Source organism: Haliotis rufescens, unplaced genomic scaffold, assembly GCF_023055435.1.
Source record: "Haliotis rufescens isolate VD_foot unplaced genomic scaffold, xgHalRufe1.0.p SCAF_8, whole genome shotgun sequence".
NCBI classification, from domain to species: Eukaryota; Metazoa; Mollusca; class Gastropoda; order Lepetellida; family Haliotidae; genus Haliotis; species Haliotis rufescens.
This window is the reverse complement of record NW_025964372.1, coordinates 24,647,806-24,665,351: the sequence shown is the minus strand read 5'-3', so window position 1 is coordinate 24,665,351 and position 17,546 is coordinate 24,647,806. Positions and strand designations below refer to the sequence as shown.

The 17,546-nt window shown below is 43.7% G+C and overlaps 2 protein-coding genes across 2 annotated transcripts; both read right to left on the bottom strand.

The window, feature by feature from the left end:
• Window positions 1-1,968: 1,968 nt before the first annotated feature.
• LOC124139354 (perlucin-like protein) lies at window positions 1,969-5,100 on the bottom strand. The gene is made up of 5 exons (XM_046506357.2): window positions 4,993-5,100; window positions 3,957-4,048; window positions 3,461-3,554; window positions 2,513-2,741; window positions 1,969-2,114 (listed from the first exon to the last, which is right to left on the bottom strand). Exons 1-5 carry the CDS (start codon window positions 5,039-5,041, stop codon window positions 2,102-2,104), a joined length of 477 nt encoding a protein of 158 aa, XP_046362313.1. The 5' UTR covers window positions 5,042-5,100; the 3' UTR covers window positions 1,969-2,101.
• Window positions 5,101-12,054: 6,954 nt separating this feature from the next.
• Window positions 12,055-17,258, bottom strand: LOC124139288. The gene is made up of 5 exons (XM_046506251.2): window positions 17,091-17,258; window positions 15,524-16,798; window positions 14,832-15,037; window positions 13,735-14,087; window positions 12,055-12,535 (listed from the first exon to the last, which is right to left on the bottom strand). The coding sequence occupies exons 1-5, from the start codon at window positions 17,143-17,145 to the stop codon at window positions 12,346-12,348; spliced, it is 2,079 nt and encodes a 692-aa protein (XP_046362207.1). The 5' UTR covers window positions 17,146-17,258; the 3' UTR covers window positions 12,055-12,345.
• Window positions 17,259-17,546: the final 288 nt, after the last annotated feature.

Below are 17,546 nucleotides of genomic sequence, written 5' to 3'. Positions count from 1 at the left end.
TGATTGACATCATGGACAGCGATCCACGCAATTGGGATATGATGACATGCATCAACCAAATCACTGAGCCTGACCACCCGATCCGTTGGTCGCCCCTCACGACAAGCATTGGTTGTTATCATTATGACAGTGAGGTATGATAAATGCTTATAACGAATTAAAATTAGTGGTCCATTTGAGTTCGTTATAACCTTAGTTTACTGTATAATAATCTGGATAATAGGGGTTGTTTGAAATTTGGCACTAAGAAATATTAATAAATGTATTTTCACCAAACCAGGGTGTCACAAACATCACCTTAATGAAATGAACACTAGAATACAGGATAAAACAACCGCTGCAGGTTTGGTTGAAAACGTCAACGTGTAGCAGCGAGACAAACCAAGGGCCGACCTCACGTGATTACACGTTTTTAACCAAACCCGAAGAATTGTTTTTATCTTCTGTTTTTTTAAAGAAAATGCTGAAACAACTCAACATTTATCAACAATTATGTTTGCTACACACGTTCCATGAGTCTTAAGAAGCGGACGTAATATATCTCTTGCTGGCGTACTTCAGACGTGAAAATCCGGATTAGAAAAGGTCTTAAGCTATCCATACTTGTAAGAGGCGACTAACGGGATCGGATGGTCAGGATCACTGACTTGGTTGATGCATGTCAGTGTTAAACTGTGTTGAGTGCGGCGTTAAACAAGAAACAAACATGTACTTGAAAAAAAGTTTTTTGTGTATCAGGGTCTCAACCATAATGGTACACTCACTAGACTACAAATACAAATCTTGCATGTTCGATCCCACTGAAATATAAGTAACGTTTTGCTTGAAATTAGTATAGCGTCAGGTAAGTATAAAAACCATAGCATTTAATCAGAAATGCTCATCTTTTCGCTCATTTCCCTAAGTTACCAGTGTAATGTGTGTTATATGAATCTATTAGAATAGGCAGAGCGATCTTTTGTAGAACGTCACTTCTAGGGGGTTATTCTACAGCACGAAGGCCCCGTAAAAATGATAGGATGACGTCCCGAGAAGCTTATTAGCTTCATAAACTGGTTTCAGATGAGATGTAAAAATGCAGTAACTTAGATAAACGGGTTAATGTTTATACCCGAGGCCACAGCAGGGCACAAACACAACGTACCACGTACGGTATATCAATTTATATAATGATTCATGTTGAGTAATGGTGATTAATACTAGTATTCAATATGGCTGCTATGGCGGCCATGTTTAAAAACAGATCAGACGACTGTTGGTGCCGTTTAGAGGTAATGTTTTCCCACCATTGCTGGAATAGCCATGCAAAGCTTGAGCATCATAGACTGTGAAGACCCGTTCGGATTCCTGATAAGAATTTATGTTTGGGTCCCCAGCAAACTATGGCGGTTCAGGTTATGTGGCTTGGTTGATTGCACGTCAATATACCCGGACAGCGTTGTCTGGTCCAGACCCGATTATTTACAGGCCGCCGTCATATAGATTGGATATTGATAAGTGCAGCATTTGATAACAAACCCATACTCACATAAACGTAGACTTTATGAGAGAGTGAGTACTCACATAAACATAGACTTTATAAGAGAGTGAGTTTGATTTAACGCCGCTGTTCTTAGACTGTGAAGTGAATGCATTTAACACTTGAGTGTAATTATTTTCTTGAATTCCCACCGAGCAGTGCTAATAATCTTAACGTAAACATACACATATAACTAAATTATATGGTATCAACAAATGTAGCAATTAATTGTATTATTTTTGGATAACAAACGCAAATTGATCACCGAATTATGTGCCAGCGTGTTTGTACGATAAACGGACCCCACACTCCGTTTTTTAAAACAAATCTGTTTCCGAGCATGGAATTTGTAGGTGTACGCACCTCACACACCAACAATACCAAGAGCAATGTGCAGCCCATGCATTGGTCACTTCCCCTGAACACACATACAATCACAAACAAACATATGTAAATATATATTTTATTGAGATTAAATACAATGTTATTGTCAAGCGCGGTTGTCAGCTGTTTGCATGGGGCTGGGATGATCTAACTGCCCGTTCCGTCCTTGTCGCTCTCCAATAACATCGCGGAAGCTGCTTAGACCAGGGGGCTGAAACAACAAAGGAGTGCTTGTAGGATATGTTTATTGTCTCCTGTTCGAATCCCAGATGTTTTCTAGTTGTGTTTTGAGTGGGTATGATTTAACGCCGCTTTGAACAGTATTTCAGTTAAATCACGACGTGTCAGCTTCATTTTTTGGGAAAACCCGAAATGATGTAAGTCTTAGACTTTTACCATTTTGGTCACATCCACGGGAATGATGCTGCCAAACCAAGATAATAAATATTCAGGTGGATCTGGGATTCGAACCCACGATCACTGGGTTCTCGCTCTCCTAAGGGAAGCAACTCTGCCAAGGGAATTGAGGTAATTTAGACGACTGGGCCGCCAGTGCCTCTTGGTGTATAAAGTGCACTAACAAACACAGGTACAGGAAGGTACACTTACAAGGCCTCGCAGATGAAGTTAAGCTCGGCGTTGCAGGAGTGGTCATTCCACTTGTAGTCTCTGCCATCCTTGGCGTTGATGTGGGCGCAGTTCTCGCCGCGACCGTTGTCGTTGTTGGGCTGTCCGGGGATCCAGTTCAGGTAGGTGGCGTTCTGCTTGAAGCGCATGTTCTGCCACTGACCCTCAGTGTCCATGTCGCTCAGGCCGATCCAGAACTGCTCATAGTAGTCTACAGAACACGCGAGATGTTCGTCAGAGGTGGAAATAGATTCACGATGTTTGATACAGGGTAATAGGGAATCCCATTTACGTCAGCTATCAACAGCAGTAAGTATTACTTTGGGATTATAATAAACAGTATTACAGCCACAGAATGGGTTTCACACTAAATACCAATGTTGGAAATCGAATTCGAGCCTTCGGTGCGACGAGCGTACACTTTACGTACAAGGCTACCCTGCAGCCCCAATAGGAAAAAGGTGAGAGTTCTTTAGATTTTAGACTTCAGAGTAATCTTACAACCAATGGCACCGAGGGAGGGGGTGGGTTTTGGCACGAGGAGAGCCTTCATATATTGCACTGTCCAATATTTAAAGATTGGAGTATGATATTGGGACTCCTTAAGCGAAATCATAGCCATATCACGGCAGGGAATACCACGTATTGGCTTGAACAATTGTTCCAATGAAGGGAATCGAACTCGGGTCTGCGGCGTGAAGAGCGAATGCTTTAACCACTAGGCTAGCATGTCCGTTTTGTAAAGATTAATTTAATCCCGCTTCGGATAAGTGTACCTTAAGCAGGGCCCGGCTAAAATGAAAGCTTCAAGACCAAGAGATATTAAGTTGTTCGACTCATCAGACGAGAAAGGGATGCTTGGATCTAATCTGATATAGGGTCCCCTTAAGTCCTACGATAACAGACACTCAGCAATATCTCTGTACTCACCGCTGTACTTGGACTTGAGGATGTCAGCAATAAGATCCTGCTCCTCCTGACTCTCGATCTCAACCAGAGAAGACCTCATGGCGGTACAGTAGGTCTGTAGATAAGTGTGGCAGTGTTAGATATGATGTACAGTGACTTGCGGCGTCTGGAACGACTGGGCAGTTCCTTGCAGTTATGTTTATGTAACGGGGCAATGTTCCAGGCATATGAGTGAGTGGGTTGGGTTTAACGCCGCTTTTTAACAGTTTTCCAGTTATATCACGGCGTTCCAGGCACATGACGGCGGCCTATAAATAATCTGGACCAGACAAACTAATGATTGATACCATGAGCAAAGTTTTTACTCTGGCGGGGTAAGCTGACACGCAAGTCACATAACCTGACTGGCCGATCCATTGTGTCGCCTCTACGAGCATGGGCTGCTTGTGACTAATTCTATTTTGGAACTCCAATGTTGTTATTATTATTATTATTATTATTATTATTATTGACATACCCAGGCTTCGATCCAGTGGACCTTGAGCTTCATGACCTTGTAGCAGGAGTCGTCGCCGGCCTCCCATCCTTCACGACAGTCAAGGCTGGTCTCTAAAGAGCAAAGCAACGAGTGAGTGAGTGAGTGGGTGAGTTTATATCCTACATTGCAGTGTAATAGTGGCACGGCCATACCTAGACTTACGCTTTGTCTCTGGAAATACATAATTAAGATAGACACAAGCAACTACAATTAAACGGAAAAGGCGTCCTACTGAGATAGGAGATTCAGAACCTGTGGAAAATCTAGACTTGCTTCATGTAGAAATATAGCATGACGCAAAGGACTTGGCGGATGGGAAAATACCCTGATCAGAGACTGTGAGACAGACTAAACCAGACCCGACCAGTGGGTTGGTGATATTCAAACAGAAAGGTCACCACTGGGAGCTAGTTGTTCCGAAGTGGCCACCCGTTCAAGCTGTGTCCATTCACTCAAGACACTGTGACCGATTTCAATCGGTTCTTTTTGGGCTCTGGATTTCTGTTCTACCAAGTCATGGACATGGTGTTTACAGTTACTTCATGCTTTTCGACAATATAAGAATTTTTTTTTTTAATCAATTATCGAAAAAAATATAAAGACTAAGAATCCTATAATTTTTAAAAATTCTAATTTCATTTTCTTCTTCTGCCTCGAATATACTGTATCAACAATATTTATTTTGAAACATATGCTTGCAAAACCAAAGTAGCTTGGTTTATTGTAATTTTCAATTTTGAAGAAAAGTCCGAATAAAACCACACCAACATGAGTGAGTTGGTTGGTTCTAGCAATATCACGGCGAGGGACATCAGAAATGGACATCACACATTGTACCTTGATGGGGAATCGAACCCGGAACTTCTGCGTGACGAGCGAACGCTTAAACCACTAGCCTACCCACCGCACCTCATCAACAAGAACATCTACTATGGCGAATACGGAAAAACGTCAAGACTTTTCAAGGTGGAGAGAAGACTAGACATGGAAGAGTGATCTCCCTTTGTATACTCACGAGCCAGGGCACAAGCAAGGGCAGCGAGGAACACGAGAGCAATCTTCATTGTTGAAACTGATCGAACCACTCAGTGATTGTGATGACCGTCTGCCTCACACACACGTTTTTATACTTTTTGTGAATCTGAAACTGCTTACCGGGCAACTAAATAATCGGATTTCTCCAACAGTGACGTTTGTGTTAGGCGTAGGGCTTTAGTGCCCACTGTTTATCAGTGGATAGATGCGGGTAGGTACTTAGTGCAGGCACGACAAACAGATTCCCTTTTTACTGTTGACAGACTGGCTTGGTAAAGAACGTGAATATACAAAGCATGTTTTTCCAATTATTGGATAAAGGCTAAAGGCAATTGAGACGGATTAAGATTTGAATATTAAGTACGCGTGCAAAATATTCGCTGATATTTTACTTCTAGTTTGAATTTTGAATTTTTATAGTCAGCACATCGTTTCTTCTGTGTTACTGGAGCAAAATGCAATTGGAAATCGGTGAGGTAAATTTCAGGAAATAGAAGTATTGGAATCTTGTTAGTGTGAGACTCATATATTTACTGAGTGAGTGAGTATTTGCGAGCCCGACCACCCGATCCCGTTAGTCGCCTCTGATGGTAAGGATGGGTTGCTGAAGACCTATTCTCAAACCGGATTTTCACTGGTCGCGTGAATCCATTATTCAGAGATGCATATTGATGACTGCGATGTAAAACATTTTAAACAAAATCTCTTATTGGAAACTATAATCTGTTATTTGACATTTAAGTTTTGTAACTGTATTCCTTAAGCCTTAATTGACGTTTAATCACGTTTAATCACGTTTAATCACGTTTGCTTCATATTTTGTCGTTGCCATGTAAATGCCATGCCATTATATTTCCAATTTTCATTATTTTACGCTCAACAGAATTTGTAACCAATTCAAGAAAGGGTCTCTCCTGACTCGATAAATTTATTCCGGTGCACGAGTGAGTGCATGGGTGAGTTGGGTTTAACGCCGCTTTCCAGTATGCCAGACATTCCGTCTGCGGTTGTGAATTGCTAGGGTTGTTAGTGATTCTAGTTATGCGGTTTGATTCTTCATAGTTATATAAACATATGTTGACTAATTACTCACAATGTCTTGAATGATCGAAAAACCAACGTCCGTTCGGTAGCAAACAATAACAAACAACTAAAGAAACAACGAAGGATATCTTTAAACAATTAGTATAATGTGACGCTCGTCCGCACAGGCTTTTACAAACAGTTCGGAGACTAGTCACAGGACAGACTACGCTACTGGGTATCTCATCTTTGATGAAAGACTAGACGTTGTAATTGGTGCCTTGGGTAAACAATCGGCACTGTCTCTGTTGTTAATATGTCATTATATTGATGTGCATGATGTGCATTATACAGTTAGTCCACGTATGGCAGGGATATTGAGGTAAAGTTAGTCCCAGTATGACAAGGATATAGAGACAGAGTTAGTCCATGTATGGCAGGGATATTGAGACAGTTAGTCCATGTATGGCAGGGATATTGAGACAGAGTTAGTCTATGTATGGCAGGGATATAGAGGCAGAGTTAGTCCCAGTATGGCAGGGATATAGAGACAGAGTTAGTCCATGTATGGCAGGGATATTGAGACAGTTAGTCCATGTATGGCAGGGATATAGAGACAGAGTTAGTCCATATATGGCAGGGATATTGAGACAGAGTTAGTCCATGTATGGCAGGGATATAGAGACAGAGTTAGTCCATGTATGGCAGGGATATAGAGACAGAGTTAGTCCATGTATGGCAGGGATATAGAGACAGAGTTAGTCCATGTATGGCAGGGATATAGAGACAGAGTTAGTCCATGTATGGCAGGGATATAGAGACAGAGTTAGTCCATGTATGGCAGGGATATAGAGACAGAGTTAGTCCATGTATGGCAGGGATATAGAGACAGAGTTAGTCCCAGTATGGCAGGGATATAGAGACAGAGCTCGTCCATGTATGGCAGGGATATAGAGACAGAGTTAGTCCCAGTATGGCAGGGATATAGAGACAGAGCTCGTCCATGTATGGCAGGGATATAGAGACAGAGTTAGTCCCAGTATGGCAGGGATATAGAGACAGAGTTAGTCCATGTATGGCAGGGATATAGAGACAGAGTTAGTCCATGTATGGCAGGGATATAGAGGCAGAGTTAGTCCCAGTATGGCAGGGATATAGAGACAGAGTTAGTCCATGTATGGCAGGGATATAGAGACAGAGTTAGTCCCAGTATGGCAGGGATATAGAGACAGAGTTAGTCCATGTATGGCAGGGATATAGAGACAGAGCTCGTCCATGTATGGCAGGGATATAGAGACAGAGTTAGTCCCAGTATGGCAGGGATATAGAGACAGAGTTAGTCCATGTATGGCAGGGATATAGAGACAGAGTTCGTCCATGTATGGCAGGGATATAGAGACAGAGTTCGTCCATGTATGGCAGGGATATAGAGACAGAGCTCGTCCATGTATGGCAGGGATATAGAGACAGAGTTAGTCCATGTATGGCGGGGATATAGAGACAGAGTTAGTCCCAGTATGGAAGGGATATAGAGACAGAGTTAGTCCCAGTATGGCAGGGACATAGAGGCAGAGTTAGTCCATGTATGGCAGGGATATTGAGACAGAGTTAGTCCCAGTATGGCAGGGATATAGAGACAGAGTTAGTCCATGTATGGCAGGGATATAGAGACAGAGTTCGTCCATGTATGGCAGGGATATAGAGACAGAGTTCGTCCATGTATGGCAGGGATATAGAGACAGCTCGTCCATGTATGGCAGGGATATAGAGACAGAGTTAGTCCATGTATGGCGGGGATATAGAGACAGAGTTAGTCCCAGTATGGAAGGGATATAGAGACAGAGTTAGTCCCAGTATGGCAGGGACATAGAGGCAGAGTTAGTCCATGTATGGCAGGGATATTGAGACAGAGTTAGTCCCAGTATGGCAGGGATATAGAGACAGAGTTAGTCCATGTATGGCAGGGATATAGAGACAGAGTTAGTCCATGTATGGCAGGGATATAGAGGCAGAGTTAGTCCCAGTATGGCAGGGATATAGAGGCAGAGTTAGTCCATGTATGGTAGGGATATAGAGACAGAGTTAGTGCATGTATGGCAGGGATATAGAGACAGAGTTAGTCCATGTATGGCAGGGATATAGAGACAGAGCTCGTCCATGTATGGCAGGGATATAGAGACAGAGTTAGTCCCAGTATGGCAGGGATATAGAGACAGAGTTAGTCCATGTATGGCAGGGATATAGAGACAGAGTTCGTCCATGTATGGCAGGGATATAGAGACAGAGTTCGTCCATGTATGGCAGGGATATAGAGACAGAGCTCGTCCATGTATGGCAGGGATATAGAGACAGAGTTAGTCCATGTATGGCGGGGATATAGAGACAGAGTTAGTCCCAGTATGGAAGGGATATTGAGACAGAGTTAGTCCCAGTATGGCAGGGACATAGAGGCAGAGTTAGTCCATGTATGGCAGGGATATTGAGACAGAGTTAGTCCCAGTATGGCAGGGATTTAGAGACAGAGTTAGTCCATGTATGGCAGGGATATAGAGACAGAGTTAGTCCATGTATGGCAGGGATATAGAGACAGAGTTATTCCATGTATGGCAGAGATATTGAGACAGAGTTAGTCCATGTATGGCAGGGACATAGAGACAGAGTTAGTCCTTGTATGGCAGGGATATAGAGACAGAGTTAGTCCCAGTATGGCAGGGACATAGAGGCAGAGTTAGTCCCAGTATGGCAGGGGTATAGAGACGGAGTTAGTCCCAGTATGGCAGGGATATAGAGACAGAGTTAGTCCCAGTATGGCAGGGATATAGAGGCAGAGTTAGTCCCAGTATGGCAGGGACATAGAGGCAGAGTTAGTCCCAGTATGGCAGGGATATAGAGGCAGAGTTAGTCTCAGTATGGCAGGGATATAGAGACAGAGTTAGTCCCAGTATGGCAGGGATATAGAGACAGAGTTAGTCCATGTATGGCAGGGATATAGAGGCAGAGTTCGTCCATGTATGGCAGGGATATAGAGGCAGAGTTAGTCCCAGTATGGCAGGGATATAGAGACAGAGTTAGTCCCAGTATGGCAGGGATATAGAGACAGGGTTAGTCCCAGTATGGCAGGGATATAGAGGCAGAGTTAGTCCCAGTATGGCAGGGATATTGAGACAGAGTTAGTCCCAGTATGGCAGGGATATAGAGACAGAGTTAGTCCATGTATGGCAGGGATAAAGAGGCAGAGTTCGCCAATGTATGGCAGGGATATAGAGACAGGGTTAGTCCATGTATGACAGGGATACAGAGACAGAGTTAGTCCATGTATGGCAGGGATATAGAGGCAGAGTTAGTCCTTGTATGGCAGGGATATAGGCAGAGTTAGTGCATGTATGGCAGGGATATAGACAGAGTTAGTCCATGTATGGCAGGGATATAGAGGCAGAGTTAGTCCTTGTATGGCAGGGATATAGACAGAGTTAGTGCATGTATGGCAGGGATATAGAGACAGAGTTCGTCCATGTATGGCAGGGATATAGAGACAGGGTTAGTCCATGTATGGCAGGGATATAGAGACAGAGTTAGTCCATGTATGGCAGGGATATAGAGGCAGAGTTAGTCCATGTATGGCAGGGATACAGAGGCAGAGTTAGTCCATGTATGGCAGGGATACAGAGACAGAGTTAGTCCATGTATGGCAGGGACATAGAGACAGAGTTAGTCCATGTATGGCAGGGATATAGAGACAGAGTTAGTCCATGTATGGCAGGGATATAGAGACAGAGTTTGTCCGTGTATGGCAGGGATATAGAGACAGAGTTAGTCCTTGTATGGCAGGGATATATAGACAGAGTTAGTCCATGTATGGCAGGGATATATAGACAGAGTTAGTCCGTGTATGGCAGGGATATAGAGACAGAGTTAGTCCATGTATGGCAGGGATATAGAGACAGAGTTCGTCCATGTATGGCAGGGATATATAGACAGAGTTAGTCCGTGTATGGCAGGGATATATAGACAGAGTTAGTCCATGTATGGCAGGGATATAGAGACAGAGTTCGTCCATGTATGGCAGGGATATAGAGACAGGGTTAGTCCATGTATGGCAGGGATATAGAGGCAGAGTTAGTTCATGTATGGCAGGGGTATAGAGACAGAGTTTGTCCGTGTATGGCAGGGATATAGAGACAGAGTTAGTCCTTGTATGGCAGGGATATAGACAGAGTTAGTCCATGTATGGCAGGGATATAGAGACAGAGTTAGTCCTTGTATGGCAGGGATATAGACAGAGTTAGTCCATGTATGGCAGGGGTATAGAGACAGAGTTAGATCCAGTATGGTAGGGATATAGAGACAGAGTTAGTCCATGTATGGCAGGGATATAGACAGAGTTAGTCCCAGTATGGCAGGGATATAGAGACAGAGTTAGTCCATGTATGGCAGGGATATATAGACAGAGTTAGTCCATGTATGGCAGGGATATAGAGACAGAGTTAGTCCATGTATGGCAGGGATATAGAGACAGAGTTAGTCCATGTATGGCAGGGATATAGAGACAGAGTTAGTCCATGAGGGTCATGACTATATACGACACGGAAACAGGAAATGACGTATTGTACTACCACGCATTCCAATAACCCTGCAATGTTTGGATCGTGCCACTCATTCATACTCGTCTCGTGCTGTGTGTACCAGAAACGTTATTTGTTTGTTGTTTGACGCCGCACACAGCAATATTCCAACTCTATGACGGCGCTCTGTTAATCGAGTCTTAATCCAGTGATTGACACCATGAGCATCGATATACACAATTGGGATACAATGACATGCATCAACCGAGTCAGCGAGTCTGACCACCCGATCCCGTTAGTCGCCTCTTACAGGAATGGGTTGCTGAAGGCCTATTCACCGGGGAACCAAGAAGAATGTAGGCTGATGTGAACTCGTGCTTTCAGCTGCAGGATCAACCCTTCCTATGGCGTGAAATATCATGCACTCACGTTCTAATCCACAGCATGGAACAGAACATAAGGGTCCAGGGCCAGTCGTGTTCTTCCAGGAACCAGAGACCACATACCGGTATCGGTATATGGTCTCTGCAGGAACTGACGTCAACTTGCGGACAAGTTGTGTGGATGATATGAGAGAACGGCATCAAGCGAAGCGTCCGTAAAATACCAACCATAGCCCATTCATCGTGCGTTCGAACGATTATTAAGCTTCGCGTGACCTGATTCAGCCTTGGTATCCACATTTCTGGCATCCAGGGTTGACTCTATTCAGCCTGAGTTAACCAGGGTTAATCAAGGATAACTTACACGAAATAAAACCCATAAAGTACAGCATGGTTTCCAAGAGAAGGAGAAACACTCCAGCCATTGCTATGACACACAACTATGAGAGGTAAACAAGTGCTTCAATGCTGGACAAAGCTGTCATTGCAGCTTTTCTTTTTATTGCATATAAAACGATGGTGATGAAAAATCACCAAAGTTGTTTTATTGATTCGAAAGTATGTATGTGAACAATCGAAAGCTACATTCCCCTGACGCATATTATAATATATTACATATATATTATCAATACCTAGTCAATTATATTCATTAAAATGTTTTATTCATTATTAAATCAATAAATGGAACTAATTAGGTTTAACGATGACGTCACTTGGAGACTGTTGACCAGAGTGCAGCACCCCAGGGTTTCAGTCATCTCCCCGAGGCAAGTGAGTGAGTGAGTGAGTGAGTTTGGTTTAACGCCGCTTTTAACTGTATTCCAGTTAAATCACTGCGTGTCAGCTTAATGTGGGAGGAAAGCCCGAAGTGATGCAGGTTTCAGACGTTTACCACTTCGGTGAAACCCACGAGCACGGGTATGGTGCTGACAAACCTAGAAACAATCGGGGTGAACCGGGATTCGAACCCATAATCATAGGTTTCTGGCGTGCCCAAGGGACGCAACTCTGCACACCGAATCGCGGCGCTTAAGACGACTGGGCCACCCGTGCTACAATTTTTTTAAATGTAAATTATTTCAATTGAAAATCCTGCATTCAGAAAACATTCTACTTTGGCTCAAAGTCCTTTAACATGCTTGTAATAACAAATTAAGTGAAGTAAGGAATCAGTATTAGTTTCACAGAATGGACATATTTTCCCGTAAGTTAGCCACCTCGTAAATAACCGCTCCTGATAAATATAGGGACTTTGTCAATGTGTCTCACCCAGTCCTTTAAAATTAATCAATTAGCGGACGTCTGGTCCTGAGACTCCCTGACCCCTGACCCCTTACATCCGCTGCACCTATGACCTTCATCTGTCTACCTGCCAACGGCAGGTCCCCCCAGGTAAAACACACATTCTGGCTGACAAGGTTCACTGAGGTCATTTGTTCTGCAGAATTGTACGTCACAGCTGACGTACTCCAGAGTGTTGCTCGAGGCAGTGAAACTGAACCGTCTCCTGTACGCACTGGTGGACATGATGCCTACTGACCTGTCGTTAGCGCATCTGAAAAATAGTGAGACGGTGAAACCCCGTTAATCAAACACTAACGGATCCTTGTACGTCTAAGGGACACAATTCTGCACAATATTGCACTTATACAGCTACGTGTGTGTGTGTGTGTGTGTGTGTGTGTGTGTGTGTGTGTGTGTGTGTGTGTGTGTGTGTGTGTGTGCGTGCGTGTGCACTAGTCCGGACTAATGCCGATTTTATAGTGCTAGCCCACTGAGATACCATGCCGCAGTTTAACATATATATCCACACTCAAATTCAGTATACTGTCCTTGTTTAAGCCCCTTAATGCCGAACGCAAGGCAAGGTAACAAAAAGTACCGTCTCATAACGTCTTTTGGTAGGACGCGACCGGGGATCGAACCCACGACCTTCCGCTCTCCGGGCAGACGCTTAATCCACTACGCCACGGAGGCGGTCTACCACATGCATGTCGTATGAGCAGATTAAAGAGAAGTGAGTGAGTGAGTGAGTTTGGTTTTACGCCGCTTTTAGCAATATTCCAGCAATATCACGGCGGGGGACACCAAAAATGGGCTTCACACATTGTACCCATGTCGGGAATCGAACCCGGGTCTTCGGCGTGACGAGCTAACGCTTTAACCATTAGGCTACCCGACCGCCCCAGATTAAAGAGAAAGAGAATCGAGTACCAGACTTATTGCGCCTGCCCCAAGGCGTTGATCGTTGTTCATGCTTTCAGTCACTAGTTTATTTTGTCCCTACTCATATGTGTACAAGCGCCCTGTTATACACACTCCTCACCACACCAATATATACAGACACACAGAGAAATTGTTGAATTTGGGGAATACTTTTCAGCGAACTGCCAAAAAACAAAGAAAATGTTACGTGGATATCGAGGCCAGAAGGTATGCAACATTGCAGTACTGTTGTCTGAGTTTGAATCCTTACTTTGACACTAGTTACGTAACAAGAGTCAAAATCCACTATGCGTTTTGAGTGTATGAGTATAAGAGTAGTGAGTGGGTGAGTTTGGTTTACGCCGTTTTTAGCAATATTCCAGCAATATCACGGCGGGGGACACCAGAAATGGGCATCCTTCATTGTACCCATGTCGGGAATCGAACCCGGGTCTTCGGCGTGACGAGCGAACGCTTTAACTTCTAGGCTACCCGACCGCCCCCAGAGTATACGAGTAAATTATCACTGTATACATTTTTAACTCTCACCTATTTCTGATCAAGTGCCGCAATGGTATGGTAGAGTCAGACCGGTCAAATGTGTAACAATCGTTGACCACTATACTCAGACCCATGTCCGATGGTGCGGACACTTCCACGTACACCGTTCTTCCGGTGACCATCTTCAAGTCTCCAGGAATCTCGTGTTGGAAGCCATAGTCACTGAACAACTTAATCTGAGTGACGGTGGGGATGGAGCCTAGACGATCGTCGATGACGTTACTGGCGACCTGTGGTTGTGCCGCAGACATGTTAGTGGTTGCCAGGGAACACATGACGTTGTATTGCCAGACCTGATTAAACGTCAGTGAGTTCTCGTACACGGTCTGACCTTTCTCCGTCTGCAATGTAGAATGATCTGGGGTGAGTGAGTGAGATTGGGTTTTCGTATCTCCCCGAGGCAAGGGCGTTAATAGACTATCAAAGTCCAGTTTACACCCTTACCGAAATGGACTGTAATTTCTTGACTCGATCGTAGAGCCACCAGTGGCTTTTACGAGTTATGTCCCTTCTATGTCCCTCCTATTGACCAATCAGATTACATCTCTCATATCACTTGCGTTTGCTTCAAATAAAATGGAGGCGCCCAGTCAAGACAACATGTATATTATAAGAAAACGGGTTTTACCCTGCGAAATGCATCAAATCACTCGAGCACATTGACTAAAAGCATGAAAAGATTTGCAAAATATCTGTCGGCGACCAGTTGACGGTACACATGCTTTGCAAATCCTGTGGTCGACCGAAATCTGCACGTTGAAATCCATGTTGTTTACGAACCGGATGTCTAGTTGGTTATGTGATTTTGATTGGACTATGCATACACCCATTAGTCCGGCCAAAATGTAACTCAGGAATTCTAGTTTAGTTTGTCAAGGGTGGAAACTGGACTCTTATAATCAGTTAATGCCAGTGCCTCGGGAAGATGGGGTTTCCGTATCAACAATATTTCAGTCACACATGGAATACTAGTTGCATTTTCGCGTTTTTTGCATACTCGCGATCTGGATCTTTGGAAACAAGCTAAATATGTAAATGTGCGAGAATGCTGAAACCCCTCTTTAAAACTTAAAACTTAGTGTCACCTCTGTTTTTGTGTTGCAGTCCTGTAGAGAAGCGTTGAGCACCAAGCGGTCACCTTGCAGAACCCCAGTGCAGAACGGATCTCGACCCAGGGTCACATTGTTGAAAATACCACGGTAGTCCAGGCCGCCATTGAAAGCTGTTGCATTTAGAGTTATCTCCCATCTGTCACGGTCACACGTCAGGTGTACTCGACTGTACTCGATACCTTCATAAGAAAATGTACTTGAGCTACAAAGGAATCACGGATTATCTGTCCTGAATGATTTGTGAAGTAAAGTTTCGATCCTTGACATTATTTCATGAGGGACATAGTATCCGTTCATTATTTCGAGTGCATTATTTTATTTAATATCCAAAGTTGTTTTTTCTGTGAAATATGTGTCCCGATCTCCTCAGTAAATCTATTGTTGGAACTACATGTACGTCACATAAAACCGCTGTGACGTCATGTATGATAGATGACGTCATCTTTAATTATTTCAAGAAAACTGTCATAAGTAATTGTCAGGTCTGAAAACAGTCGTCAGGTTACTGAAAAAGATTCCGAATCAGCATAAAGTGTATTACAGCGTTGATTAAAATCATACTTGAAAAAAAAAAAAAAAAATGGTTAGAAGAAAAAAAATACCCAATAATATTTAATTGTCGTATCCTTCTACCGTCACTCTCCCTGAAACATATCGACACATACCTGGCACTCCTGGAGACGACGTTGAGACCCCATAACCAACATTAGCCTCGAATTCCTTATTATTAGCCGCGAAACCGAAAATCTGCGCCGAGAAGTCCCCTAACAGGGATGTCTGTTGGAGAGTCATCGATGAAGTCCTCGTCGTTGGCATTACGGTAATAGAGTATGGTAAGACCTTAGATGACATGTTGGCCCATGTTGTTCCCACAGGACTGTTACCATTTATCTGCATGCCTTGCAGTTCCTTAGTTTCCGTCGTAATAAATATGTAAGAATCTGATGAATCTAATTTCGGGACTTGCGTGTCCGTTTGGTAAAGCGCTAGACAGGGTACAGGTAGGTACGAAGCTCCATGCGGGCCATACGCTATAACGGTCACAGAAATAGGGTTGGAGCTGAAATAGACAGTCGTGTCTGTAGAATTCAGTTCGTCCTCTGTATAGCTGCCTTGACGCAGGCCAGTGAATACGGACTGCGTGACGCCTCCTGCTATTTTATTTACGACTGTTGAATTCGTTGCTGCCAGGATCCTTGTAAAACGTCGGGTGTAGGTTGATCTGAGTGGTTCCTTGATGATAAAGTCTGTGCCCCACATATGCAAAGGTAGAGCTTGAGCGGAACTGAATTCGTCGCTCAAAACGAAACCGCCATCTTGAATTTTGTTGGATCCAGAGAACACTGCGATTGGTTGGTTGGAAGTAATCTTGGTTCCTCCGAAATCACTGGCCGGCGAATGCAAAAACAGTACCTCGTTTTCTGACAGAATTTCATCGATGTAATCTCCTGATACCTTCGCCTTGTTTCCATACATAAACCTCGTGACTGATTGCAGTTTGATATGCACCTTTGTGTCATCAGACGTTGCAACTATTCCTACAAAGCTGTTGCCAGGGAACCCAGGAACGTAATACGTCGTAGACAGGCTTGACATCGGGAGAATCAACATGGCGCTTGACAGAAAACCGGAAGTACTATAGGAAGCGTACGCAGACACCGGAACTGAGCAAGAAATCCGGATTGCACTGAATTCCCTGACGGCCCCAAGCGATACTCGTGCAGCAATTGGTATGACGACCTTCGTTGTCTGTTGACGTCTGACCTCTACATACCTGACTGACCTTGTAAATGGATCAACGGCATATTCGATGTTACAGTAGCCGGAATTAGCCGAGGTGATGTAGATGTTGCTGCTGACGGGGACAGTGATGTTCTTGGAGGCGTAGGGGAAGAACGCCACAGTGAAGTCAGTCCCCACACTGGTACTGGATGCTGAATCTAGAAATCAGATTAATACTAAGTAGGTCAAGGTCACAGAAAGTATTTATGTTAAACTGTATCTCAGTGGGCTAGAACTATTAAATCGGCATCAATCCTGACAAGTACAAGCAGCCACACACAAACACACACGTGCATGCACGTCGTTATATAAGCGCAATAATCTTGGACGCGACGTTAAACCCCATTTCACCTCACCCACCACAATTAAAATCACAAAAATAGCAATCAATATTCATATATGATAACCATGCAATGACCTAAATCATCTATGAAAATACTAGTAACTTACCAACATGGCATCTCGATAGTACCAACCCGATGGCTGCTAGTCTAAGAATGATCATGTTTTGCTTTCCCGCAAAGAACAAATGTAAAAGAACATGCAAAATGTTCAACAACCGGCGTGTCCCCTGTGACGTCACCAAGCTACATCGTCGTCCGCACTGATAGGGTTATCTAACAGGAAGAAGTATGAGATGGGAGCCATTACGAGACTGATAACATACATATGTCCCACTTAACAGATGAGTGCCACATTGTGATAAATGATATACGTTACGATTAGGGATGCCAGGACCATGACTAATCACTTGGGTTCCTTAAGGTGGCGGTGTGGTATACCAGTGGTTAATGCGTTTGCCCTTCACGCCGAAATCCGGGTTTGAATCCAAACATGGGTACGCGCAAAGCCTATTTCTGGTTTCTGATATTGCAGAATTATTACTCACTCACTCATTCAAAAAAT